This window comes from Anabrus simplex, chromosome 12 (assembly GCF_040414725.1).
Source record: "Anabrus simplex isolate iqAnaSimp1 chromosome 12, ASM4041472v1, whole genome shotgun sequence".
Classification (NCBI taxonomy): domain Eukaryota; kingdom Metazoa; phylum Arthropoda; class Insecta; order Orthoptera; family Tettigoniidae; genus Anabrus; species Anabrus simplex.
The window spans coordinates 37,675,256-37,697,663 of NC_090276.1; the positions used below are offsets into that span (position 1 = coordinate 37,675,256).

The window sequence follows — 22,408 nt, forward strand, 5'->3', positions numbered from 1 at the left end:
CTCGACTGGATGCTGAAAGTAGTAAGAGGATTCAAGCTGGAAGCTGTTTCTATCATAATGTTCTTTTGTTGCTATTTTGCTTTACGTTGCACCGACACAGATAGGTCTTATGGAGACAATAGGAAGGGAAAGGCCTAGGAATGGGAAGGTAGTGGCCGTGGCCTTAATTAAGGTACAGCCCCAGCATTTGCCTGGTGTGAAAATGGAAAACCATCTTCAGGGCTGCCGACAGTGGGATTCGAACCCACTATCTCCCTGGTACAAGCTCACAGCCGTGCGCCCCTAACTGCACGGCCAACTCGCCTGGTTGTTCGTTTCTTAACAGGCCAGCAGAGTAATGAGCGCGCCATTCTGCGGAAAGCAATTGGAGGTTACAGTTGTATTGTTTAGAATGCTAAGCGTTGGAAAATGGCTCGATGAATGGTTTGCCGCAAAAAAGGCAAGCAGTTTTCCTGGCATGGTAGGTATTCACAACTTATGACAGATGGGTGAAGTGTGTAGAAGCCAATGGCCAATATTGTGAATAAACTAAAAATGAATTTCCCTTGAAAATTACGAGTTTTCTTTACCACAAAAACTGGCAAAAACGTATGCATACACCTGGTATGTGGAGGAAGAGGATGAACACTATTGGCCGAGTGCATCAATCTCGATTAACGAGCTGCTAATCATAGATTACTTAATGTCTGTTTACATTTTAACCTCCGTTTAAGAAGATTGCGGTGCACCAACCGTAATCATTGATTACTTAGTACTGTTTAGTTAGCGTGAGATTTAATCAGTGATCATACGAAAACACGATACTGAACGCGCTCACGGGTATTTCGTTCGGCAGTTGTCTTGGTGGGAAAAACGAATACACGCATATCAAAAGTACACATATTATAAGCAAACGGTTCCAAATGGAAGAAAATAAAAGGAAGAGATGTGCAAATTATACCGATTTTGAGACCGACATCTTGACTGAATTAGTTGTCAAATATAAGGATGTTGTTGAAAACAAGAAGACGGACGGAGTTACTGTAAAGAAGAAGCTGGAGACCTGGAAAATAATTGAAAATGAATTCAATGCAATTCCCGGTGAGCATATTTATTTGTCTTATTAATAAAAAGTGTATAACTTTTATACATCGTTTATGTGCAATTTGTTACTAATAAAACGTATATCTGTGTGTACTTCTGTTATAGTTATTCACTGATTGCTTAAACAGAACACAGGACCCCTGTATAAGCGTTCTGTAGGAACGAGTGATTAGTGTATTATTTTGGTGGTATTTATAGTCTGCAGTAATATAATTGCGGTAAAATATCCAACTTATCCAATAGAGAAGCACGCAGTGAAAGAATGGAAAATAACATTGATGATCTCCACGATATTTTAAATGTAGAAGTAAAAGTACATTTGGAGGTTATAAAGACTGGAAATGATCGTAAAACGAAACATTTTAAGACACGGAAGTGATCCATTTCTCCTGGTTATCATGGAAGTAGGAAGTCTTGTGAAAAATATAGCAAATTCTGTGTTGTTTTCCTTTTAATGGTAAACCAGCCTAAACATATTTGAAGTGTCATGTGATTGTGTAGTCAGCTAAATAATGATGAAGTTTCGAGGCCAGTTTATGTATCCACCAAGGTAGTTTCCATGCAACAAGTGTGAAGGTAAATGTTGTGATGTGCTAAAATCCCAGGCTAAAGCAAGTCTGCATCAGAGACACATGTAGCTATCTGCATGATAGATCCCTGAGGGCATTAATGCAATGCGAGTAACCCATGTTTACTATATTTCACAGCTGTAAGTGCACACTTTTTAAAATTGTCTGTGTTCATTATCACTTTGATATCTGTGCCAAGTCAAGGCCATTGGGTTTTCATTTTAGATAGAACATGTGGGCAGTATGATTTGTACATGGATTTCAGTGTGTGTTTTTGCATATTTCTACCTTTTGGAATGGTCAGTTTGGGTGTCTGAGCGTAGGGTAGGTATTGAATGGTCAACTGGTTGAGTCAGAGTGAAGATGGATAGGACAGAGTATTAGCTGTGCTGTTGTTTAAAGTGTCTTAAATTTAATATCTAATTCAATAATTTATGACCAAGATTTGTACGTTCTAAACCTGTTTTCAGCTATGTCATGTTTATTAAGTACTTTTCAGGTTAGGTTTATGTTTTCTTCTTGCCATGATGTTGTAGTGTGATCACTCGGGAGGATATTATAGTGTTAATTCAGTGTAGAACCTTGTTGTAGGTTGTAGCAGGAGGCTAGTGCTTATCCCAGCATTCTTCGATACAATACATGCCTTTATGATGTTTCAAATGATATCTTTGATGAAATATATGTTATACAGGCCAATAGATAAGTGGTTGTAATATCTTCGATGAAATATATGTTATACCGGCCTGTAGATAAGTGATAGAATGTTTTTAATGAAATATAAATGTGGTAGGCCAGTAAATAAGTTGAACAGGAAGTCTTTGAGGAAATATGTGCCCTGATATGTTGATACGAGTTGTGTATAAGTCTTCGGTAATAGAAGGCCATGTTTTATTATGAAGGATGTGTTGAATTCAATCCTACATGTATATCCCCTTAAGTACTACATGTGATGACCAGAGTGTCCCTTCAAGAGTTCATTTCCCTAGTAGTGTGTTCAAGTATCATCTTTCTCATATACAAGGCAAATACGTTGTGTTTCATGAAGTAAGGTTAACCAGAGTCATCTATGTTAACATATGGTCAAGATGATGATGATGAGTGACTCATATTTGTAACCCTTTTTAATGAGTAAATTAGCCTGCAGCTAGAGTAGAAACCTTGTTAGCATGTTTAGAGACCATTCTGTTAAATTTCATATGGTACTCAGTAAGTATTTTTGCCTGGTGCAGTGCTTCATGTTAGTGATGTCTGGACAGTGTCTTTTAAGTGAAATTTGGAATTCTTCTAAGAAATTTTGACCTGTCACCAGCAGGAAGGCCTTTTTCAGCTGCTATAAGAGCTCACTTTTGCTCAGTGAGATGCTCAGGGCCTCAACCATGCTAGATCTTGGTTCAGTGAAGTGTTTTTATTTATGCCAGGCTCAACCATATGTTCATGTATGAATTGCATTTACTTACATTTGTGAATGTGAATAGGTAATGTTAGACAATCCAAGAGCATTTCTTTTTTTTCTTTTCCTTGATGGCAGCATATGTGTGCCTGTGTGAATTGTGTTTTTCCACATTGTTGTCATGTCCTAGTGTGGAACGTAGTGTGTGTTGCCTGTACTCGAGTAGCGGTTAGGTCAGCTGCTCCAACGTATTTTGCCTATGTTAATACTAGTTCATATTCATTCTAACCATAATTCCTAAACCTAATAATAAAAGTGACATAAATAATAGTGGGCCAGTATGTTAATATTTGATAATTAAATAATAATATTAATTAATAATTTGGGCTTGGATGTTGGATATTTTTTGTGGTGGTTAATCAGTTTAGTTTGAAGTGATAGTGAGTCAAGAATGCCTAGGCAAACTGCTTAGTGCTTACCATTGCCTTCTCATAGTTTTGTTGCTGTTGGTTTTCTGATAATAGTGATCTACATGTTATGTCTGCTTTAGTAAATTATTTTATTATAGTGAAGCATAGTAGTGCCATGTGCTTTAGGTGCTCCCACAGTTGTGACATACACTTGTGTTTGTGTTCATGCCAAATTCTAGGATCAAGTCAAGCTTGGAAGTTGTAGAAATTTTTATTAGTTAGGAAGTGCTATAGTCAGTGCTATATTGGGGCAAATATTTGTTTGTAGGAAGGGGAGTTAGGGATTGGAATAACTTACCAAGGTAGATGTTCCATAAATTTCCAATTTCTTTGAAATCATTTTAGAAAAGGCTAGGAAAACAATAGCTAAGGAATCTGCCACCTGGGGAACTGCCCTAAATGCAGATCAGTACTGGTATTGATTGATTGTCAGTTTTTAATCTCCGTTGTATTTTAATAGGCCATAAGCCATGATCAAGTTGCAATCTTTGCTTTTACTGAGGAAGTTGATCTTGTGGATTTTTGAGTGATTAACATATTTTTAACTTGCAATATAGCACTTATCCACATTCCAGGCTTGACAAAGTTACCAAAAGTAGACATGTTAACATGGAGGGAGTGGAGGAGGTTAACACTGAATACTGTGCTGGTGATGATAACAGTTTTCACATGATGGTTTTATTATTACATTGCAATGTAATTTCAAGTAGATGTTGCAATCAGCAGCACAGCTGCCCAATGGTCACTAATAGGCCTATTTTGATTTTTTTTCTCTCTCTCTCTCTCTGTGTGTGTGTGTGTGTGTGTGTGTGTGTGTGTGTGTGTGTGTGTGTGTGTGTGTGTGTGTGTGTGTGTGTGTGTGTGTGTGTGTGTGTGTGTGTGTGTGTGTGTGTGTGTGTGTGTGTGTGTGTGTGTGTGTGTGTGTGTGTGTGTGTGTGTGTGTGTGTGTGTGTGTGTGTGTGTGTGTGTGTGTGTGTGTGTGTGTGTGTGTGTGTGTGTGTGTGTGTGTGTGTGTGTGTGTGTGTGTGTGTGTGTGTGTGTGTGTGTGTGTGTGTGTGTGTGTGTGTGTGTGTGTGTGTGTGTGTGTGTGTGTGTGTGTGTGTGTGTGTGTGTGTGTGTGTGTGTGTGTGTGTGTGTGTGTGTGTGTGTGTGTGTGTGTGTGTGTGTGTGTGTGTGTGTGTGTGTGTGTGTGTGTGTGTGTGTGTGTGTGTGTGTGTGTGTGTGTGTGTGTGTGTGTGTGGAATTAACTTGCAGGCATTAAACATAACATTCATGTATATTCTCTTTTAATTCAATTATATTTTTTTCTTTCATTACACAAGCAAGCTACAGAAATGTTGTCAGATATAAATCAAATTGCCAGTCAGCTTTCACCTCTTATGTTGCCACTGGCTTTGAGATTCTAAGTTTATTTGTGCTACCACGCAGCTTCTTGAAATGTTTTTCTCCTAGATAACCAGTAAGAGCGATCATAAAATCAGCGTACATGATGAAGTGCATCAGTGAACTGCAGGAAGAGATTCCTACTGCTTGCAATTAGTGTATACAGTACATGCAGTATAGTAATACTATGCCTATACCATGATTATTAGTAACAAAAATCTGCATCGCTTATACAGGGTTTATTCAGTGTGTAACTATACAAATGTTAAACAACTGTAAAAGACGTTTTATTAGTAGGACTGTTAGTATATATTACCATTAATTAAAAAATCAATCTATTGTAGTATTTTTTATTATTCTGATTTACGTTTTCATTATTTTGTTACAAGGTGTTCGTTCTCGAGACTACAAACATTTAAAAGTCTGCTACGAAAATCTGAAAAGAAAGGCAAGGAAGATATGTGCAGATGAGAAAGTTAATAGGAATAAAACTGGTGGTGGTTATTTTAAGCCTCCCAATTCCAAAGGTGCCGAAAACATCATGGCTCTAATTGGGCCTACAATAACACCTCTAGAAAATCCACATGACTCTGATGCACTATACCAAGGAGATGTAACTGAAGGTAATTCTCACTATGTATATGTGATGGAATAATTAATTTATCACCTGAATAATAACACATTTAGGTATCTTGATGATGAATATACAGTCCTGTTCACTTTTCAGGTTTCAAATTCTATTATTAGCAGTCTGTCACTAGAAATGCCACTTCATTATAATTGTTTCAGAAATAAACTTCCCACTCGAAGAGGTAATTCATGTAGGTCCAGATGTAACATATCAAACAGTGGACACAATAGGCCTACAGACTTCACCCGCAAATGACCCACAGTCAGGATCATCTGGAACATCATTTTCAACTCCAGACCCAACCAAGAAAACTCCTAGCTTTCCGAAGAAGAAAGTAGGTCTGTCTCCGAGGAATAAAATTATAGATTCCTGTGAAAAGAGAATTCTTGTGTTAGAACAGCAATTAGAGTTTATGAAAAAAGAACATGAAAAAGAAATTGAAATAAAAAATTTAACAATAGCAGTATTAAAAGAAAAATTAAAATATTGGCAAAATATGAATAGTAAAAGTGAATAACTTAATTGCAAGTTATATCTGTTTGCTTATACAGGATTATAGAAATTATGTGTAACAATAAAGTTATGAGAATCTTTATGTATAACAGTGTAATTTACTCACCTGAAATAGTCATTTATTAGCACCTGGCGAACAGCTCTCCCAGCGTTATCATCATTTCTGTACATATGATGTATTGCATCAATTGGTGCATCATTTTCAACATCAGGACCTCTGTTTTGTTGTAACTCTTCTAATACATGTCTTATTGCCAGATCATCTGGAGGATTGTCTTCTCTTGATGATACAGCAATATTGTGTAACACTGCAGTAGCAACAATGATGTTTAAGGCTTTGTGAACTTCACATCTTAAACCAATTGAGAGGGCAGGAAATCTACGTTTCCATACTCCATACTGACGTTCCACCGTGTTCCTGGTTGTTATGTGTGCCCTGTTATAATTCTGCTCTTCTCTACTTGTGGGATTGAGTAATGGTGTTAACAGGTAAGGTTTGCAAGCATAACCACTATCACCTAATAAATAGCCATTTGCTATTTCTCTTCTTTCGAACTGCGCTCTCTTGCTGCAGTTCTGAAAAATAGTGCTATCGTGCACAGACCCGGGCCATCTGGCTACAATATCCCTTATTAGCAAATTGCTGTCACATATAGTCTGCACATTTATCGAAAAATAACCTTTTCTGTTCCTAAATATCTCTGCATTATTGCCACCAGGAGATTGAATACGGACATGAGTGCAATCGATTGTTCCAATCACTCCAGGAAATCTGGCTATGTTAAAAAACCCTTCCATGACCTCTCTTTTTTCACTATCTGTTCTTGGAAAAAATATATATCTGTTGCTGAGAGAGGCTATAATGTCACTTACGTCGTGAATAATCCTGGCTGCAGTTGTCCTGTGTATTCCGGCAGTATCTCCTATTACAATATTAAAAGCACCCGTAGCATAATATCTCAAAGCAGTCAGTAGCCTATTTACTGGAGAAACAGGATTATTTCTTCGCGTTGGAAAATCCAGCTGATCACGAATTTGTTGTAGCAAAAATAACACAGTTCGTTTCGAAAGACGGAACCTTTCCATGAATTTTTTCTCACCGAGTTCTTCAAAAGGGTTACCCCTCTCAACTATCACCATATCGTCGCCTTGATTATCATTATATTCGAGATATTGAAGATACAGCAACTCGTCTTCAAAACCGTCTACAAACCTTGCCGCCATTTTGAAGTTTCGTTGCTAATCAATGATTAGCATTCTTAAACGCCCGAATTTCACCGATTAACTTTAAATCAGTGATTAAGGCCATAATCGGGATTGATGCACTACAAGCGACCTTAAACAGTGATTAAAGGCTATTTTAAACACTGATTACAGTAATCAAGGTTGATGCACTCGGCCATATGACTAATTGTTAAATATTAATTACATTTAAGAAAAAAAAAGGCACGGCATACCGAGCAAGCAAAGGGTGTGGAGACCTCTTGATCTGTTCCCCACAATTTTGTCATAGAAACTGTCAGGCTGCCACTCTTCAGTCCAATAAGGAACAGAAACAGTTTCGCCAAAGCTGTATAACTGTTAGGGACAGAAAACAAAATGTCATTACAAATTGTTTTTTCTATAAATAGTTTCTATAAAAGTTTTTCTGGCATGGTAGGTATTCATAACTTATCTGACAAATGGGCGAAGTGTATAGAAGCCAATGGCCAATATTTTGCATAAACTAAAAATGAATTTCCCTTGAGAATTATGAGTTTTCTTTACCACAAAAACTGGAAAAAACTTATGCATACACCTGGTATAGTGACCTTTACAATACAAAAAAGTTATATTTAATTAGGTTGACATTAACAAGTGTCGAGACATGTTTCATCCTTCTTTTTGGACGTCATCAGCCATGTGATTCTGATGTCAATTTGACATCACCTTCTGGAACAAACTTGATTCTTGATTTGTTCTCATCTTTTCTCACACACATCAGCCTCACCTCTCTGGGGCAGGCAAGGACATATTATATTCAACTATGGCACAATCCTTCTCCCTTTTTTGCGCTTGCCTCATAACCTGTTAACTAACAATTATTAACAATACATCATCATGCCAACATAAGAAGAACTCGATCATTGAAATTTTAATGGAACAAGAAAAGTAATTGATCTCCAACATTTTAAGAACATTCTTTGAATTAAATCATGTATTTTAACTTGACGTACTCGGTAACCCGAATCATATTTGAATGTGTGTTTGTGACCTTGTGTATTTTACTAATAAGAATTTTCAGCTGATGATGTCCAACGAGAAGGACGAAACATGTCCCGACACTTGTTAATGTCACACTAATTAAACATAATTTTTTAGTATTGTAAAAGTGGAACCTTTGATTGTAGGTCTGGGAAATGTAATGTGAACATTGCCAAGGAGATGGGGGGGGGGGGGAGAGAAATAAAGCAGAAGACCTGGGTTTCATCAAATAAACATTTGGGAGAGTTTCAGATAGACCATGTGTCTATTTCAAGAAAATCACGTAAAGAAATCCAGAACGTCAAGTTACTAAGAGGCACCAACTGTAATATTCTCCCGCTAATCTACAAGAAAATTCAAGAAAATGCTACCTTGCCTCGATTTTCTACACTCGGGATCGCTGTTTCCACCCACCATCGCCTGCTGCCGTTACACATCTGAACACTCAGCTCTTCATCTCAGCTGTTCAGCACGTGTCTGACATCACCTTTTGGAACAAATTTGATTCTTGATTTGTTCTCGTCTTTTCTCACCCAGTCTCTATAAAAGCATTACAGTATAGCGACACCAAAGTGCTGTCAACTACTGTGTCTTATCACGCCTGGCTACACAGGGAAGCCATTGAAAATCCGAAGCACAACAACAGCTTCAACCGTAAGCAGGAATCTGAATAGGTAAACAAAGCCTAGTTTCCAGTCCTGAAACCCTTCAATTCTGAAGGACACAGTATTGAAGAAAGTGGTGTTATGAAAGTAAGTCTATCAATCCATAAGTGCGTTAATAGGAGGATATCCTTCGAGGTTGCAGTGGTGCACCCAGCAAAAGCTGTCAGTTTACAAGTGACTATTTTCATTTTGACCGTATTGAAATTCAATACAGTATATTAAAAATATTTCTCAATTAATTTATTGAAAAGCACCTATTCAATACTTTTAAAGTCTTTAAGGCTATGATACAATCATTATATTAAAGTTTAAGCATACGGTACATATTTCACCTGTTATTGCAGGCATCATCAGCCATAAATTCTAAACTCCAAATCAGAGCTCTGAGTGGATGCTATACTAAAACTATTCCCAAAAATTAATATATATATATATATTTTACAACAATTAACACTGATGTACAAGAACATCATGGTCATATTTGGAGTGAACTGGCCGATCATGTCTTAAAGTTCTAATGGGATGTCCTACTCATGTTTACATTAAATGGAGATAATACAAAGATATCAACTCTCATAATGCCGATACTGGGATGGCAAATGAAGTCAAGTGGAAATCAAAACATCTACCATTCTTTTCGCATATATAGGAGATTAACACGCACTAAAACTATTCTTAAAAACTATTTTTTTTACAATTTACACTGATGTATAAGAACATATGGTACTTGGCAATGGGAGATCCCGTTTGGGGCATTTTAGCAATGATCGGGCAGGCAAACACGAGTTTTCTCGGGATCGGTCTGCATTGTGTTAAGGGGGGGGGGGACGACACACACCTGTGCACATAGAAAAATGGGGTGAATAAAACTTGCTTTTTCCCAGCAATGGAAATGAATACGAAAAGGAAACTTTGAATGACAAACACATTATTCATTGATAATACGCTTTGCTTACATATTTAGAAATCACATATATATATATATATATATATATATACATATGGCGGTGTATCGTGGCCACTATTTTGCCGTTTCCCTGATAATTTCCAAACACATGAATATTTTTCTATGATTTCTGTTTTTGTTATGATTAGTACTGTTACAGCTACATATTGTACTAGAATCAGTGAAGTCCATCAAGTATAAATATTATTTTCAAGCAGTCAATCTTCCATTAATTTTCATTTTTAAGAATAGTTTTTAAGCTTAACCAATGAAGCTAGCTCAATAATTCTAGTATATCTTCTTCTTCTGTATGAAATATGCATGCATGCAAAATTTCATCTTTATATCTTAAAAAACTTTCAGAGTTATCAGGGAAATGGTTCTGAAAGCAAAAGTAAGGGAAACGAGCAACAAACTTACCAAAAAGGGCTGGCTTGGGTGACAGGGCTTCAAGTTTTTGGTCATAACTCCGAATGTATTAGAGATATTAACAAAATGTTTGCACTGTTATAAAGAGAAATGTTCAATTCTAAATGAAAAATAAATTGAAAAATCGCATTTTTGGTCAGTCAAAGGTGTTGGTTCCCCCTTAACCCGCGAGTGGTCGCTAGCCGAAATGTAATGTGAGTGGTCGCGCGTGAGACTTTCTCTCACATTAAAATAATTATGACATTTTTCACAGTTTTGTGAAGGCTGAAATTTACTACTGAAATGAAGCGCAAGTTCTACCTTATATCTTTTAGATAAAAATGAAATGATAAGCTGTTTATTAAAGACACAAATTACTACTTAAAATAACATATGCAATGTACATAAAAATAACTTCTGTCCTGATGTTGTAAAAAATAAAATCTCACACATGAATTATATCTAGTAATATTTACGTACAAAGCAAGGCTTCTGAACACAATAACATTTTCTAAAACAAGAAGGGCTCATAATACAAATACTAACGCGTACAACAGGAGTAAGTTTCCCGCTCAACCTCAACATAACACCAACGTCATTAGTCGTGCGATGAGAGAAATTCTCAAGTAGCACGCACGGACACATAGGAACCTTTGTTCTGACTAGGGGAGGGGGTGCTTATCGCTCTACTCGCAACAGTTATAAACTCAGCTATAAGAGGGAACAGTCACCTCCCTTTCATCACTGTGAAGTAATATCATAATAAAAAGTAACATGAGAGAAAATCTCATACAGCGACCAGTCGCGGGTTAAGTAGACACTTTACACATTTCAGGACAGAGGGCTACGTCATTCAATCTCTTAAAATATTCTGCAGACATGTGGGAATTCCATTTGAATGTTTCTACTATTTCGTGTCCAAGGAAAACAGATAGAAACGTACATAGGAATGCTGAAGTAGCTGTGAAGTTAATTTTTCGGTACATGGCTCTTTCCAAACCTTTTGTTAGGGTCGTCTTGTGATCTAATTAGTGTACATTCTGATAAATCTAGTTGCTGGGAATGGTGCCAGTGATTGTTTACTTACAAATTACCAAGGGTTTTTCCAGCATATCTTGCAACATTCTATTCATAAGTCAAATTGTCGCTGATAAGGTTGAGTTACTATATAGAAATAATATGAGTCACCACCTTATCAATACACTATTTTATTTACTACCAAACTGGTAAATAGGGTCAATACCGGTTTCGACCCCTAAGGGGTCATCCTCAGTTGACACATATAAATATCTATAAAAACATCACATATAATAGTTAAAGTTTAAAATTCATATGTCATTAGTATACTGGTAAGTACATCTTAGTTTGGATATGCATATATTATGGAATTTATAAGTTTGTTCTATTTGAGCTATTATGTAGGTTTTCTGTTACTTTGTATACAGTGTCAAAAGTATTGTATTGGATGTAATTCATCCATTTGACAAAATGCTAGTGGATGAATTACATCCAATACAATACTTTTGACACTGTATACAAAGGAACAGAAAACCTACATAATAGCTCAAATAGAACAAACTTATAAATTCCATAATATATGCATATCCAAACTAAGATGTACTTACCAGTATACTAATGACATATGAATTTTAAACTTTAACTATTATATGTGATGTTTTTATAGATATTTATATGTGTCAACTGAGGATGACCCCTTAGGGGTCGAAACCGGTATTGACCCTATTTACCAGTTTGGTAGTAAATAAAATAGTGTATCGATAAGGTGGTGACTTATATTATTTCTATATAGTGATACCAATCAATACGGATATGAAGCTTATAAATAATGATAAGGTTGAGGTCGGGTAGTTCAGTTAAACTTGACAAGGAAGAGACTTTCATGTAGTGATTGTTGAGGCAGAAATACCATAGCATTTCAACTGCCCAGTAAACATGAGTAGGAGGGACGAGCGTGTTTAGATCTCGAGAAGAAAAAAAAAGTATTGCGAAAGCACTTTCAGTGAGAAAAGCTCCCTGAAAATTAAACTGCGGTAAAACACAATTGCGAAGAATAAAAATGACAATTTAACTGAGTGGGAGGAGAATAGAAATTGAGGAATGAAAATAAAGTGGGAGCCAGTTTTTGCAGAAGTAAACATTAAGGTATATGAGCGGTCAAATATGTTTGAAAAAAGAAACGATGAGTGAGTGGGCCAATGTTACAAGAAAAACCATGAGAAATCGCAAATAACCTGGAAGTTAATTCAGTAAAGAATTTGCGTGTCAGGCTAGGTCGTTATTACCTTTGCGAGAATATTGTAGTAAAGAAAAATGTGCTAAATTTGTACACCCAGCTGAATGATTACTTCCTGAAGCTGTAATGAATGTTAAAGGCTGTAAAATCAAATATTTAGTAAGAAATTGTTTAGAGTAAGGTGGTTCTCTGCCGTTAAAGTGTTCGATTAATTTTTACAACCTTGTTTTAACGGACCTCTCATAACGGACGTTTTTCACAGAACCGACGGTGTCCGCTGAAGAGAGGTTCAACTGTAGTAGAAATATGTGACTTAAAATATGAACACATTACGAATGGGAGTTAACTCGTGTTTGGCTGGCCGAGCGCTGCGGATGGAAGACGAGTTAACTCGTCTTCACGAGACTCGTATTTCGGTGACATCTGTCAAAACTTCTGAAACTAGCTGGTGGTCAAGGTTACTAGAATCTCTGTGTTGAAGCTTTTGTTATTCCATCGTTCAAGGAGCCATGTGGTGGGTAAGATGGCGCTTCCCAGAATGAACACGAACTTAGATGCAGACGAGATTTTTAATGAATTATATGCGGGTAAGTAACCGGATTGCCTTAGTGATGTTGGCGATCGTGAGTTTGATGTTGAAAACTATTCTGACAAAAGTGCCTTGGTTGATAATAATGATGTATGAAATCGAAAACAACGTGAAGTAGAGGTGGTCGAGAATGAAGCTTAAAGTGATGTAAGTGTGAATGGAAGTATATGTCTATTTCTTCTGATAAATGGGTAAAAAATAATAGTTCACCGACTTTAGAGGATTTCCCAACAGTTCTTGGCATAATGTTAAGACCTGATTAACCTCGAAACACTGACGAAGTAGCAGGGCTTATTTTTTGTGATGATTTCTTTGAACTTGTTGCCGAGTAGACGAACTTGTGTCACCAGCAAATTGCTTCACAGCACAAAATATCTCCTAAGAGCTTGAAGTGGACTGATGTAACTAGTAGTGAGATACGATAAATGTTTTGGTTTGTTTATATTGATGGGACAGGTAAAAAAAGTCATATTGGTAAGACTACTGGTCTACTGATCCCTCACTGAAACTACTATATACAATGAGTAGAAATATATTTGAGCAGATACAACACCAGGAAACATTATTAGGACTCTTACCAAAGGTCTCCTCTGTAAATTTCACCACAATCAGTACAAGGTTATTGAAGCTAGACTCATTTGTTTACGTGCATGCGCTGTAGCAATAAGTTACACAGAAAATGGCCAGTCACAGGGGTTGAGCAGTGTGATGAGCACACGGTTCACAATGTGTTAGTAACATACCTGCAAATGGCCAGTCACAGGGGTTGAGCAGTGTGATAAGCACACGGTTCACAATGTGTTAATAACATACCTGCAATCCACAGCAACCAATGGCATTCATAATAGAAGCATTGTGAATTATCTTGCAGGCTATGCCAGCTTCCTTCGCACGAAGAACAAGGTCTGTGTGTGTTGTTGCACCGAATGGATCTCCCACAACCAGAAATGCAACGTCCTTTTTATTTGCATCTTCTAAAATTTCGGTAGCTCCCTGTTCAACTAGATATCGATCGGCAAGAAGCAATTCCCGACCATAAAACTGCTCCTGCAAAAAACAAACAGTATAAATCAGCATAATTATAAAGTGGTATATATGAAGCCAACTCAGCTATGGTAAAAATACTGTCAAGGCTGTACACTGTCACCTACAACATCTATGGAGAGTACATCATCAAAGCTACACTTCAGGAATATATTTCTTTTTTGTACAAGATAACTGAAAGAAGAATCAGGAATATAGTGGAACCGTTATTGAAGGAGGAGCAACACAGGTTCAGAAAGAGCTGAAGCACTACAGATCTGATATTTGCCATCAAAATGTTAACAGAAAAGCACTGCGAATATTTGCGCATGTGGATTCCGTTTACCGTTTATCTCCACTCCGCAATTTTTGTCATACGCCATCATTCTCTTTGGGATCTTTGAGCAGCAGACAACTTCAATGTGAGGTAAGACAATTAATTTTCTGTATATTATTACTTCAAGAGAATTACAAGTGATTCCACTTTTGAAATAAATTCCACTACTGCAATAAGTTCAGTGAAAGGACTTAACTTGTAATTGTCATTTCTTCCATCATATTTATGAGTAACACGAAAGAACTTGTAGTAGTAATTTTTGACTGAGTCATGGTCCTTATGTTATAATTTTATTTATATTTCGTTCAGATGACCATCAGTGCAGTTCCTTCAACATCACAAGATCTACCAAATAAATGTCATGCTTTGACCGAAGAAAAAACACCACGGCAGTTGGCAGTTTTGCAATGATAAAGACATCGTGATGTAAAATTGTATAACAGAGAAGTGTAAATATGAATATATTTATGTTTGTAATCATACTTATACATTTGTTTGCTATCCTGGTAAATAATGCACACTAAACTGCCGACGTGCGTGGTGCGTGAGCCGCCCAATGGCCACTATTACCTCTCAATTTCAACCACCGTGCGGGTCACGCACCTGACGCATGAGTGAGGTAAGTCCACGAGTTTGATATAACTTGTCCTACCAACGTTCAAAACTCTAATTATTACAACTTTTAAGGAGTCTGACGCAAATATCTTCCTCAGGTTGGTGGGTATGTTATGCTCTACTAATAGGCAATGATCGTGTTAAATAAATGAATGGGTAGTTAATTTTCAGTCAATAAGGATCTAAGATAACTGATCATAATGATTAAAATAATTAAACGTTTTGTATCTCATGAATATAAAGGATTACAAATAATTAAGTTTTAAAGCATGTGAGTACATATACAGAAGTTCTCCTGACAATCAAGAAGCAGACGTTTGAATACGTTGGACACGTCCTGTGTGGCAGGAAGTATAGACTTTTGTAACGTGTTCTGCAAGACAAAACTGATTGCACAGACAAATATGGCAGACGAAGGATGTCTTAGTCGCAAAACATGAGAGACTGGTTCCAACAAGATAGAGTACATACTCTTTATTTCACGTGGTAAACAACAAATCTATACGCCGAGCAAGTTGGCTGCGCAGTTAGGTGCGTGCAGCTGTGAGCTTGCATTCGGGAGATACTGGGTTCGAACACCACTGTCAGCAGGCCTGAGGAAGGTTTTCTGTGATTTCCCATTTTCTCACCAGGCAAATGCTGGGGCTGTAACTTAATTACGGCCACGGCCATTTCCTTCCCACTCCTATTTCCACCGTAAGACTTATCTGTGTCGATGCGACAAAAAGAAACTTGTAAAAATAAGATCTATTAATTGCCAGAATGACTGCCAACCTTCACTGAACGAAGAATGAATCAGAAGAAAACGAAGAAGAAGAAGAAGAGACGCTAGCAGCGGGCCACACATATAAGAGGGGCGTTGAATATATAATGCAACACATTTTATTTCTCACCCAATTTCCGTTTTAAAAAATAGGAACTTTATTTGGGACATCTTTGAATATTCCCACTTTGTCTCGTACAGTTTCATTAATTTCCGAAGAAGGTAGCCCTCAAAACGGCGCCTGTAACAGAGGTGCATACCAAACAGAGAGCAGTTATTGAGTTTCTTTTGGCGGAAAACCAGGGCATCGCATATATTCATAGGCGCTTGCAGAATGTCTACACAGACCTGGCAGTGGACAAAAACAAGTTGAGTCACTGGGTGAGGTGTGTTTCATTATCACAAGTTCAAGCAAACCTGTCTGATCTCCCGCGTGCTGGCCGGCCGCACACAGCTGTGATGCCTGCAAAGTTGGAATGTGCAGACACCCTCATTCGAGATGATCAACGGATCATAGTCAAACCTCGCTGCTAAACTTGACGTCTCCGTTGGTAGTGCTCACACACTTACTCACCAGTTGGAGTATTCAAAGCTTTGTTCCCGCTGGGTTCCTCGACACCTAACGGAAGACCATAAAGAGCAAAAATGCATCATCTGTGTGGAATCGCTTACCCGTTAGTAGTATGAAGGTGACAATTTCTTGTCAAACATTGTCACAGGCGATGAAACATGGATTCATCACTACAAAACGGCAATCCCTGGAGTGGCGCCACACCAACTCTCCCACGAAGAAAAAGTTCAAAACCATACCTCAACTGGTAAAGTCATGCCTACGGTCTTCTGGGACTCTGCAGGGGTTATTCTGTGTGATGTCCTCCCTCGTGGTGAAACGATAAACTCTGAAGTGTATTGTGCTACTCTAAGGAAATCGAAGAATGACTTTAGCATGTTCATAGCCACAAAAATGCAAACAAACTTCTCTTTCTCCACAACAATGCAAGACACAAGTCTGCGTACCTAACAGGAGCTCACAAAACTTCAGTGGACTGTTCTTCCTAAGCCACACTTCAGCCCGGATCTCATGCCTTCCGACTTCCATCTGTTTGGCCCAATGAAGGATGCATTCTGCGGGAAGCACTACATGGATGATGGGAAGTTATCGATGCAGCACGACGTTGGCTTCGACATCGACCAGTCAAGTGGTACCATGCAGGCCCTCACATTACAGTGGCATAAGTCTGTAGCATTGAACGGAGATTATGTTGACAAACAGGGTATTGTAGCAAAAGGACTCGGGAACAACATGGTGTATTTGAATCCTCAATAAAACAAACCTGCTTCTTTTTTCTTCTTCTAAAAGTGTTGCATTATATACTGAATTCCCCTCGTAAAAGCTCTATCAGAGACATTAGGAACTGTCTTGCAGCCAATAGGAACACAGGAAATGACAGCATTTCAGAGAATTTTTATTTTTTTATTTTACAAGTTGCTTTACGTTGCACCAACAAAGATACGTCTCATGGCAAAGATGGGTCAGGAAAGGTCTAGGAATAGGAAGGAAGCTGCCATGCCCTAAATTAAGGTACAGCCCCAGCATTTGCCAGCATTTGCCTGGTATAAAAATGGGAAACCAAAGAAAACCATCTTCAGGCCTGCTGACAGTGAGGTTTGAACCCACTACCTCCTGGATGCAAGCTCACAGCCGCATGGCCCTAACCGCGCGGCACACTTGCTCGCTAAGATGTACAGACTTTTGCAACTTGTTCTGCACCAGAAAATTGATTGTGCAGACAAATGGGGCAGAAGAAGGATATCTTAGTTGCGTAACATGCAAGACTGGTACCAACAAGGTACATACCTTCTATTGCATGTGCCAAACAACAAATCTATAACCTTTGTTGAATGGAGAATGCATCAGAAGGTAGCAGTGGGCAACATGATACAAGCTCTATCGTAGACAATAGCAACTGCCCTGCAGTCAATAGGAACACAGGAAATTGCAGCATTTCGGAGATTGATGCAACGTTGGTTTTAATTTTTCTATATAGGTAAGAATACTTCTATTTCATTTGCAGTTCAGGCAGCTGTGTTCCTGAAATTAAGATCAGCCATGGCCAAAAATGCAATTTATGGAAGGATAGCTCTATCTCATTACCAATGAAGATGAGCAGCATGCAGTCTGGTAATTTCAGTTTTTCTCTGAGGAGCCTCGATGGAGTTTTATGCAGCAGACATGAAGAAAATCGGTTCTTCTAAAATGTGGTGCTGGCGAAGAAAGTTACGCAAACCTTAGACAGCATTTCGCACCAATGATTTCATTATTAAACAGTTTAACCTCAGAATCAGGTGTTCATCAACATGTAAGCAAAGAGTTTTGCAATTCCCTGGACACACTATGCGACGTCGGCATGACTGCATTGAAAAATTAATAATTCTTGGAAATGTTCCCAGCAAGAGAGATCGTGGAAATTCCCAGTCGATGTACGAACATTATCAAGAAGGATTAGCGGGGAGCGTCTGATCGAGGACCGCAACAGATGAAGACGACTGAACAGTAGCCTCCTCGGAAAACACGATCCTCAGAATTTAGGGAATGATAAGATGAAGAGAGGTGGTATTTCAATACCCGGTTAGGATGGTGGAATCATAATCTTACCAATGCCTCCTTGCCAACTGTTAAAATCGAAGTATATGCCTCCAAATACACACGGTCGGCTTTCTTGACGATTTCGAGGCCTTTAAGAGTTATATCTTTGACATCTCCAAGCCCTAGTCCTATAACATAAAACATCCTTCCAAGATAATTATTCGCCACCTGACAGTTTCCCTAACCTATAAGATGAAATACAAAGCACCACATGGCACTGTCTGATATAGACAAAGGAGCAACAAAAGACTGACATTGGGCGGCACGGGTTGGAATACCAACCTATCCTCTTTGATACCAAACTCGTTGGGCTGTAATGAACCGTTGCCAAGTTTTCCTGATTTATGGATAAGGTTTCATTAAAGTTTTAAAGCTTTTCTTCTTACTGAGATTTATCAATCTCTCACACTTCTGCTTTGTGGCGATGTTACCTAAGCTTTTCTTCTTATTGAGTTTTATCAATCTCTCACGCTTCTGTTTTGTGGCGATGCTACCTAAAAGCGGCTTTAGACAATAGACAACCTCGCCTACGAAGTACTAAAGGACCTCCCGACTTCTTCAATCTTTAAATTCGCACAGTTCATACAAATTATTTTAAAATTAAATCCCCTCATACCTCACGATTACATTCACAAATCTTCATTTAAAAATTATATTCTGAAATCGAACATATAATTTTAGCAAGCCAAGGTTCTTCCCAGTGGCGTATGCTGGGATGAAGACGTGGGCTACCACTAACTAGACTTAGGTTACCCCTTTTCGATGGTTGGTTTAGTCCTTTGGGTTTAGTGAACGTCAAGCCTTCGGCGTTTTTAGCTGTAGCCAATAGCCAACGGAGAAGCCTGCTGTGTTGTCACGGCTGCTTCACAAGCTACTGCCCTGGACTCTGCTACAGCCCATGCTCAACTCCTGATCAATGCAGATGGTAGCCTAAGGTTTAGCAAATTAAAGTCCGGCTTTGTGGCTAAATGGATAGAATGCTTGCCTCTGGTCCGATGGCCGCGGTTCAGTTTTCAGAATCAACATCCTCATAATGTTAATTCCCCTGACTTTGGGACTGGGGGTTTATGACTTCTTTGCCATTCATTTTATCCTCATTAGGTCACCACCAAGCTTATACAGATGCCATGCATTATTATTATTATTATTATTATTATTATTATATTATCATCATCATCGTTCCGGAGTTATCCATGGAATGCAGAGAGGTGAAAGAAGGTGTGGGCTTGAATGTGTCTATCTACGATATCAAAGATTAATTTAAAACATTAGAATAAAGGTTAGGCCTTTTTTTTTTTTTTTTTTTTTTTTGCTAGGGGCTTTACGTCGCACCGACACAGATAGGTCTTATGGCGACGATGGGATAGGAAAGGCCTAGGAGTTGGAAGGAAGCGGCCGTGGCCTTAATTAAGGTACAGCCCCAGCATTTGCCTGGTGTGAAAATGGGAAACCACGGAAAACCATCTTCAGGGCTGCCGATAGTGGGATTCGAACCTACTATCTCCCGGATGCAAGCTCACAGCCGCGCGCCTCTACGCGCACGGCCAACTCGCCCGGTAAAGGTTAGGCCTATACGGTATTTCTTTTCAGATCTCAAACTTAATAAAATTCTTCACAATGTGAAGGAACAAAATGTCAGGTACAAAATAGCAAAGAAGAATAGAAACCCAAAGGTTGGAAATTACAAGTTTTGAGCTTCCAGCTCCAATTTACAAGTTTACATCGTCGCAAATGTTGCGTTTGGTTAGATCAGGAGAGATATCTCCCAAGACACAGTTCAAGAGCACTTTGCACCAAAGGTTACAAATACGGCCTTCTAAAGGCCCCACTCAATATTTCACCAATATCAGAAAAGAGCTTACATGCTCGATAAACTCAACCCAGGAGGCTGTGCTCCCAATTCCTTACAGCCTACTCAAGGAACGTTACACAAAACCTTACAATTTTTGGCCTCTCTAGGCACAACCTACAATTTACAATACCTTTACAGATGCGTATCTAGTACCCATACTACTGGGCCTTCGTGAAAAAAAAGAACAGGATAGTATTACTGGCCCAAACTCAAAATGTATGGAGGCATAGACTTGCACTCCTTGAAAACCAAGTTTTAAAACCCTACTTGGGCTCGTGGCCCAATGATGCAGAGGCTAATCCCACACTACTGAGGTGACTAGAAAGAAAATTAATTTTTCATGAAGAAAAAAAATAACAGAATCGTAGTCACCTGAAGACAAATTCAAGGGGAACTCTGAGAGGGTAACACACTCTCTATCCCCAAATTTACAGTTTAAGTCTTTATGAAATTTTACATTAGCAAGAAGTAGTTTACATTTTTAGGAAATGGATGGTTACATAGTTACAAATGAGAACCTCCCCTCGGGTAAGTTTGCGGAGATAGCTACAGAGATATAAAACTGTTGGCCTTTACCTGGGCTGATGTTCTGCCTGCCGAAGAATGACGCACCCCGCCTCCAGTCTTAACACACACACTCAGAAATCTGACGATCAATAAGACAAGGTAGCTTGAAAAGGCCGCAGCTGTTATACCTGAGAGGAGGGTTCGAGAAGGCTTTGGACTAAATCCGGACACACACTCTCATTTTATTGGTTAAACAAAAAGCTACAAGAAGCCTATGATTGGCTAAAAAATAGTTACAGAAAATTTGTTATTGGCCAGACTCCAAAGCTGGCGGGATGAGAAGGAAGTGTTGCAAACCTTGAAGTATCAAAATAAATGAAAGTCAATTTAGTTGTGAAAACCTATAAACACAAAACTTCTTCAAATCATTAATTATTCCACATTGCACCAGAGTGCATGACGTCAGTTTTTATAGTAGAGACATCTATGGAGAAAAGTTCAAATTCTTGATGTACACCAAAACAAAAAAGAAATACGGTCAGTTTAGGAAACTTTTAAATAACATGTTACTCAGTTATTCAGTAGTGACATCTTCTGATCAATGTTCCAACTTTACGCATTAGCAGTTCCAAGGTTGTTCAATAGATGGTGTTCCTTAAGGCGCTTTATTTAAATGTGCGAGGTTGAGGTGTACCTCCTGGTACAATTATTATTATTATTATTATTATTATTATTATTATTATTATTATTATTATTATCAACAACAATAATAATAATAATAATAATAATAATAATAATAATAATAATAATAATAATAATAATAATATAAGTGTTGAATTTTACAGTGGTCGTACCCATCATTCACTGATTAATTAGCTTTAACTTTCGTTAAACGTGTGCTATCAGCACACAATCAAAGGCAGCAGTCTGGACTCTTCGCGAGTCCGTTCACAACCCATCCATAGAGAACAATGCGTGTGATGGGCGAAATATGTAACGGTTCCACTCAACATTGAAGAGATGAAGAAGAACAATAGGTGTGTACCTTTTGCGGGAATATATGTTAACGGTATCACTTCAACAAGTGTAAAGAAAGAAAGAAAGAAATCACTGCTGGAATATTATCTATCATGTCATTTTGTGGCCTTTCGTCTGAAATAAATTCTTATCTTAAATCATAGTATCGCTCATATTCCTCTCGCTTACAAGCTCCGGGTAACTTCCGAAAATTGCAACACCAACAATACGCCATATCTCATAGATACGTAAAATTTTTGGAATAATCCCTAGAGACCCCGTTCCTTTCTCTGCCACTATCATTTATATTGTCTTTATTTAAAGCGTGCAAATTTGTCACAACATGTGAGTATGGCAGTTTGTTCTGGACATCTGCATAAAACATGTTCCTTCATCTAAGGTATGTTCTTAACCGGAGTAGCAATCCATTTTATTTTCACCTTAGGTACGTTCAGTTTGCTCGATTAATACAATCATCATCATCATCATTATCAGTTTTCCA

General features: G+C 38.1%; 2 protein-coding genes across 3 annotated transcripts in view; one reads left to right on the forward strand and one right to left on the reverse strand.

Moving 5' to 3' along the window:
* Window positions 1-18,748, reverse strand: part of Dph5 (diphthine methyl ester synthase) — a 306,310-nt gene extending 287,562 nt beyond the window's left edge. For both annotated transcript variants that reach the window (XR_011018859.1, XM_068229830.1), the window contains exons 1-3: window positions 18,540-18,748; window positions 13,959-14,192; window positions 7,497-7,617 (exon numbers count right to left, since the gene is read on the reverse strand). Coding sequence is in view for 1 of the 2 variants with exons in the window: in XM_068229830.1 (XP_068085931.1) it covers window positions 7,497-7,617; window positions 13,959-14,192; window positions 18,540-18,674 (490 nt within the window). In the remaining variant the exon portion in view is untranslated. The remainder of the gene's footprint in view (window positions 1-7,496; window positions 7,618-13,958; window positions 14,193-18,539) is intronic.
* On the forward strand, window positions 729-6,133 carry LOC137502799 (myb/SANT-like DNA-binding domain-containing protein 3). Its single transcript, XM_068229789.1, has 3 exons — window positions 729-1,080; window positions 5,285-5,518; window positions 5,685-6,133. The coding sequence occupies exons 1-3, from the start codon at window positions 903-905 to the stop codon at window positions 6,041-6,043; spliced, it is 771 nt and encodes a 256-aa protein (XP_068085890.1). The 5' UTR covers window positions 729-902; the 3' UTR covers window positions 6,044-6,133.
* Window positions 18,749-22,408: the final 3,660 nt, after the last annotated feature.